At 58.7% G+C, this 6,397-nt stretch overlaps 1 protein-coding gene across 1 annotated transcript in view; it reads left to right on the top strand.

The window, feature by feature from the left end:
* Positions 1-1,424: 1,424 nt before the first annotated feature.
* Positions 1,425-6,397, top strand: part of ppp1r18 (protein phosphatase 1, regulatory subunit 18) — a 39,424-nt gene continuing 34,451 nt past the window's right edge. The window contains exon 1 of the mRNA XM_063047447.1: positions 1,425-3,845. Within this exon, the coding sequence (XP_062903517.1) occupies positions 2,265-3,845 (1,581 nt within the window). The 5' untranslated portion in view covers positions 1,425-2,264. The remainder of the gene's footprint in view (positions 3,846-6,397) is intronic.

Raw genomic sequence — 6,397 nt, 5'->3', positions numbered from 1 at the left:
GATTCCGTGAATGAGAGGGTTAACATATGAGGAACGTTTGTCCGCTCTTGGACTGTATTTCTTAGAGATTAGAAGAATGAGGGGAGACCTCATAGAAACATTTCGAATGTTGAAAGGCATGGACAGAGTGGATGTGGCAAAGTTGTTTCCCATGATGGGGGAGTCTACTACGAGAGGGCATGACTTAAGGATTGAAGGGCACCCTTTCAGAACAGAGATGTGAAGGAATCTTTTTAGTCAGAAGGTGGTGAATCTATGGAATTTGTTGCCACGGGCAGCAGTGGAGGCCAAGTCATTGGGTGTATTTAAGGCAGAGATTGATAGGTATCTGAGTAGCCAGGGCATCAAAGGTTATGGTGAAAAGGTGGAGGAGTGGGACTAAATGGGAGAATGGATCAGCTCATGATAAAATGGCAGAGCAGACTCGATGGGCCGAATGGTCGACTTCTGCTCCTTTGTCTTATGGTCTTATGGGATACAAAATGAAAGAGAATGCATGTGTGAAAGAGAGAGAGAGGAAGAGTGGGGGGGAGAGGGGTGGAGGGAAGAACGAGGATGAGCAAACCAGGGTCGGTGATTCAAAGGGCAAGAGAGAGGACAGGAAGTAAAATCTTGCATACAGGTTCATGAATCAAGAGAACTGAAAGGTGGAAACTCACTCACTTTTCTGCCATCCTCCCTCCCTCTTTCCTCTCTGTCCACTACCCCTCCTGTCCCTACTACTTGCTGCCCTCCCTCCCTCTATTGCCCTGTCCCTCCAACGTTCTCTCTCTAGCAGTCTTCCCTTCTCTCTACTGTTCTCTCACCGCTATCACCCTCTGTTGTCTCCCCTCCTGCCCTCTCTCACCCTCTGACCTTTATTCCCCTTTGCTACCCTTCCTTCTCTATTCCTTTTACTCTATTTTTCTCTCTCTCCCTCTTCCAATTCTCCCATATCTCCCTTTTTTCTTTCTCTACTCCTGTTATCTTTTCTCTCTCTCTAATTTTCTTCTCCTCTCTGTTGCAAAGTTAACTTTACTCTCTCCCTTTCTCCCATCTCTATTTGTTATCTGTTCTTTCTATCTCTCCCCTTTCTCGCCCTCTCTATTCCGTTAACTTTGCTATCTCTCTTTCTGCCCCTCTGTATATTCCAGTTATCTTTCCTCTCTCTCTCTCTTTTCCAGTTATCTTTCCTCTCTATCTCTCTCTTTTCTAGTTATCGTTCCCCTTTCTCTCTCACTCTCTCTACTCCAGTTATCTTTCCCCTCTCTCTCTCGCTATTCCGTTATCTTTTCCCTCTCTATTGCTGTTATCCCCCCCACCGTTCTCCTGACCCCAGCCCTCGTGTACCGATCCCTCTCCCCTTCCAGCTCCATCGCGCTCTCTGTTTTGACTGTCTCTCTCCGTCCCCGTTTCCTGCCCTCTCCCGGATGCTCTCTCCCTTTCTCCCACGAACAGTGGGCGGCGGCTCAGCCTTTCGTTAATTCGCCGCCGGGAGCCCTGGGGCTTGGGTGCGTGAGCCGGAGGAGGAGAGAGCCCGCTCTCTTACAACACCCGGCCCCAGCCAGCCCTGGTGATCCCGGGGAAAGGAGGCAGCCTTCCGCCGGGGATCTCCCTGCCCTGGCGGGTTGCCCGGACCGTGCGGAGCGGCTCCTATTGTCTGCGAGGCGGGCGGGACCAGAAGAGGAAAAGGCAGCTTGTCCCGGGGCTGGAGAGAGAGAGAGGCGCGCTCAGCCTTAAGCAGATCCAGATTTAACTGGAATCACGTCGGCTGCACCGACACAGCCGCTCCATGCTCAGAGACGAGGGTAAATTCATCCGGGCACGGCGAGGGCGGTCCGCCCCGGAGCAGACAATGGACTGAGCACTGTGAATTCATTCTCGGAGCGGACATTGAGGAGGGACGGAGGGAGGAATTCACCTCTTGAGGGGGTTGGGTCAGGAGGGAAGCAGACGTGGGTCTGGCCATGGGCTGTGGGTCTGTACGGTGGAGGGTGTCCTGAGCCAGGAGTTAGGGGTTGAAGTGTGTGTGGGTGTGGGGTGAGGTGAAGTGGGGAGCGGTAAAACCACTTGGATCAGGCATTGAGTCCTGCCTGGGGCAGGGATAGGGACCTGTAGGTTCGATTTGGGAAATTGAGGAGACCAGTGATGCCTGGGACACTGCCTCCAATCCCGTAAAGACTCGAGTGGTGCCCGGGAGGGGGGAACGGGACTCAGGACGTGCTGGCACAGCCCCCCCCCCACCAGGGGTGGGGACTCGGGGAGCAGGGCCGGGGTCTCCTAGGATGGCCTCCCTCCCGAAGTGGAAGGCGCAGCTTTTGGAGAGGAAGAGGAGGGATGAGGAGGAGGGCAGGAGGAAGGAGGAGGAGGAACTGGCAAGGCTGGCCAGCATCCCGGCCTGGAAGAAGGAGGTGATGGAACGGCGGAGGAGGAGCCGCCTGGGCCCCCGGCCGCACCCGGCCCCGCAGCCTCCGGACCAGGCCGAGGAGCCCCTCCCCGCTGGCTCCGGCGATCCCGGCACCCAGGAGGCGTCGGTGCTGTGCGAGGCCATCGCCCCCGTCAACCGCAACCCCTTCGTGAGGCAGGAGAGAAGGCGATGGGACGAGGGGGCCGGGGCGAGGCGGGGTCCCGGGGTCAGGCCGCGGCAGCTGTCGCCGCCCCCTCCTCTCCCCTCGGCCCAGGCGGGCTGGGCTGCCGCGGTAGAGCAGCCGGGCAGGAGGGCGGGCACGCACAGGCGCCCCCTGGCCCCGGAGCCCCTGACCCGGAGCGTAGAGGACCTGAGCTGTTTGGGGAGGGAGCAGGAGGAGGCGGAGGGCGAGGAAGAGGAGGAGGAGAGGGAGCAGGAGCCCCGGCGGGGGAGGGTCAGTCGACTGCTGAGCCGCTTTGGCCAGCGACGGGGTGTGACGGCCCGCTCCCGCAGCACCGAGCCCCTCCCGCGGCTCCCCTCGCTCCCCTTGACCCGCGGCCCCCCCTGCGGGGGGCCACCCCCAGAGGCACGGAAGCCTGAGCCTCCCCCTCCCACCTCCTCCTTGCCCCTGACGGATGGCAACTATGTGGAGGAGGGCGCTGGCTTGGCGGGAGAACGGCCGGCGGAGAGGCCCGGGGAGGACGAACAGGGTGCAGGGCTCCTGGGGGGGGTAAGCCAAGCCCAGGGGGCCGAGCCGCCCCCCCTCGCCCTCCCCCTCCCCACTGCCCGCCCACCCGAGCCTGAGGCCTGCGGTAGCCCCGGGGCCGGCAGCCATCTGGAGCTGCAGCCAATCAGCAGCTCTTCCCCTTCCTGTGCTGGGCCGGCCTCCGACTGCCTGCCTGCGGCAGCTGCAGCCACAGCCGCTTCCTGCCCTGCTGCAGCGGAGTGGGCAGGCGGAGGAGGAGGAGAGGCAGAAGCGGAGGGAGATGGGCCCTGGGCCCAGGAGGCCGAAGTAAGCCCGGACAGGCCCGAGTCCCCCGAGCAGCCGGCCCCCCACCAGGACTTGGCCATGAGCGGGTTGCGGGGGTCCGAGGGAGAGAAGCAGGAGGCCCGGCTATTCGCTAGGCCCGGGCTGGCGACCCAGAGCCCAGGCGGGAGCCCCGGGACGGAGCCCGGCGAAGGGCAGGGGCCCCGCGGATTGTGGGGGGGATGCCGGCCGGGCCTCACTCCGCAGAGGAAAGCGGGGCGCACCATCACCATCAACCCCCGAAAGATGGCGGCCAGCAGAGCAGCAGCGGCAACGGCGGAGAACGGCACGGAGGCACCCCCGGCCGCCGCACCGTCCCCAGCAGCGCCGGCCAAGAAGAGGTACCCAACGGCCGAGGAGATCCTGGTGATCGGCGGCTACCTGAGCCTGCGAAGGTCTTGCCTGGTGAAGGCTGGGGCAACCCGGAGGAAGGTGAGAACGAGACCTTTATCTCCCCCCTACCCACACACTCCCCATCCCAACATAACCCCGTGTGTGCAGTCGGCAGACCTCCCTCTCTCTGATCAACTGAGAGTCAAAGACAGTCATTGACCTCCCCATGAGCAAGGGAGAGAGTGGGGAGAGGAGGTTTAGAGAGAGTGAGGGAAAGAGAGTGGGGAGGGGAGATTTAGAGAGAGTGAGGGAAGGAGAGTGGGGAGGGGAGATTTAGAGTGGGGAGGGAAGATTTAGAGAGAGTGAGGGAAGGAGAGTGGGGAGGGGAGATTTAGAGAGAGTGAGGGAAGGAGAGTGGGGAGGGAAGATTTAGAGAGAGTGAGGGAAGGAGAGTGGGGAGGGGAGATTTAGAGAGAGTGAGGGAAGGAGAGTGGGGAGGGGAGATTTATAGAGAGTGGGGAGGGAAGATTTAGAGAGAGTGAGGGAAGGAGAGTGGGGAGGGGAGATTTAGAGAGAGTGAGGGAAGGAGACTGGGGAGGGGAGATTTAGAGAGAGTGAGGAGGGAAGATTTAGAGAGAGTGAGGGAAGGAGAGTGGGGAGGGGAGATTGAGAGAGAGTGGGGAGGGAAGATTTAGAGAGAGTGAGGGAAGGAGAGTGGGGAGGGGAGATTGAGAGAGAGTGGGGAGGGAAGATTTAGAGAGAGTGAGGGAAGGAGAGTGGGGAGGGGAGATTTAGAGGGAGTGAGGGTAGGAGAGTGGGGAGGGGAGATTTAGAGAGAGTGAGGGAAGGAGAGTGGGGAGGGGAGATTTAGAGAGAGTGAGGGAAGGAGAGTGGGGAGGGGAGATTTAGAGAGAGTGAGGGAAGGAGAGTGGGGAGGAGAGATTTAGAGGGAGTGAGGGTAGGAGAGTGGGGAGGGGAGATTTAGAGAGAGTGAGGGTAGGAGAGTGGGGAGGGGAGATTTAGAGAGAGTGGGGAGGGAAGATTTAGAGAGAGTGAGGGAAGGAGAGTGGGGAGGGGAGATTTAGAGAGAGTGAGGGTAGGAGAGTGGGGAGGGGAGATTTAGAGAGAGTGGGGAGGGAAGATTTAGAGAGAGTGAGGGAAGGAGAGTGGGAAGGGGAGATTTAGAGAGAGTGAGGGAAGGAGAGTGGGGAGGGGAGATTTAGAGAGAGTGAGGGAAGGAGACTGGGGAGGGGAGATTTAGAGAGAGTGAGGGTAGGAGAGTGGGGAGGGGAGATTTAGAGAGAGTGAGGGAAGGAGACTGGGGAGGGGAGATTTAGAGAGAGTGAGGAGGGAAGATTTAGAGAGAGTGAGGGAAGGAGAGTGGGGAGGGGAGATTGAGAGAGAGTGGGGAGGGAAGATTTAGAGAGAGTGAGGGAAGGAGAGTGGGGAGGGGAGATTTAGAGAGAGTGAGGGAAGGAGAGTGGGGAGGAGAGATTTAGAGGGAGTGAGGGTAGGAGAGTGGGGAGGGGAGATTTAGAGAGAGTGAGGGTAGGAGAGTGGGGAGGGGAGATTTAGAGAGAGTGAGGGTAGGAGAGTGGGGAGGGGAGATTTAGAGAGAGTGGGGAGGGAAGATTTAGAGAGAGTGAGGGAAGGAGAGTGGGGAGGGGAGATTTAGAGAGAGTGAGGGAAGGAGACTGGGGAGGGGAGATTTAGAGAGAGTGAGGGTAGGAGAGTGGGGAGGGGAGATTTAGAGAGAGTGAGGGAAGGAGACTGGGGAGGGGAGATTTAGAGAGAGTGAGGAGGGAAGATTTAGAGAGAGTGAGGGAAGGAGAGTGGGGAGGGGAGATTGAGAGAGAGTGGGGAGGGAAGATTTAGAGAGAGTGAGGGAAGGAGAGTGGGGAGGGGAGATTTAGAGAGAGTGAGGGAAGGAGAGTGGGGAGGAGAGATTTAGAGGGAGTGAGGGTAGGAGAGTGGGGAGGGGAGATTTAGAGAGAGTGAGGGTAGGAGAGTGGGGAGGGGAGATTTAGAGAGAGTGAGGGTAGGAGAGTGGGGAGGGGAGATTTAGAGAGAGTGGGGAGGGAAGATTTAGAGAGAGTGAGGGAAGGAGAGTGGGGAGGGGAGATTTAGAGAGAGTGAGGGAAGGAGAGTGGGGAGGGGAGATTTAGAGAGAGTGAGGGAAGGAGACTGGGGAGGGGAGATTTAGAGAGAGTGAGGGTAGGAGAGTGGGGAGGGGAGATTTAGAGAGAGTGAGGGAAGGAGACTGGGGAGGGGAGATTTAGAGAGAGTGAGGAGGGAAGATTTAGAGAGAGTGAGGGAAGGAGAGTGGGGAGGGGAGATTGAGAGAGAGTGGGGAGGGAAGATTTAGAGAGAGTGAGGGAAGGAGAGTGGGGAGGGGAGATTTAGAGAGAGTGAGGGAAGGAGAGTGGGGAGGAGAGATTTAGAGGGAGTGAGGGTAGGAGAGTGGGGAGGGGAGATTTAGAGAGAGTGAGGGTAGGAGAGTGGGGAGGGGAGATTTAGAGAGAGTGGGGAGGGAAGATTTAGAGAGAGTGAGGGAAGGAGAGTGGGGAGGGGAGATTTAGAGAGAGTGAGGGAAGGAGAGTGGGGAGGGAAGATTTAGAGGGAGTGAGGGTAGGAGAGTGGGGAGGGGAGAT

Source organism: Mobula hypostoma, chromosome 5 (assembly GCF_963921235.1).
Source record: "Mobula hypostoma chromosome 5, sMobHyp1.1, whole genome shotgun sequence".
Classification (NCBI taxonomy): domain Eukaryota; kingdom Metazoa; phylum Chordata; class Chondrichthyes; order Myliobatiformes; family Myliobatidae; genus Mobula; species Mobula hypostoma.
This window is presented reverse-complemented; position numbering and strand designations above follow the sequence as displayed.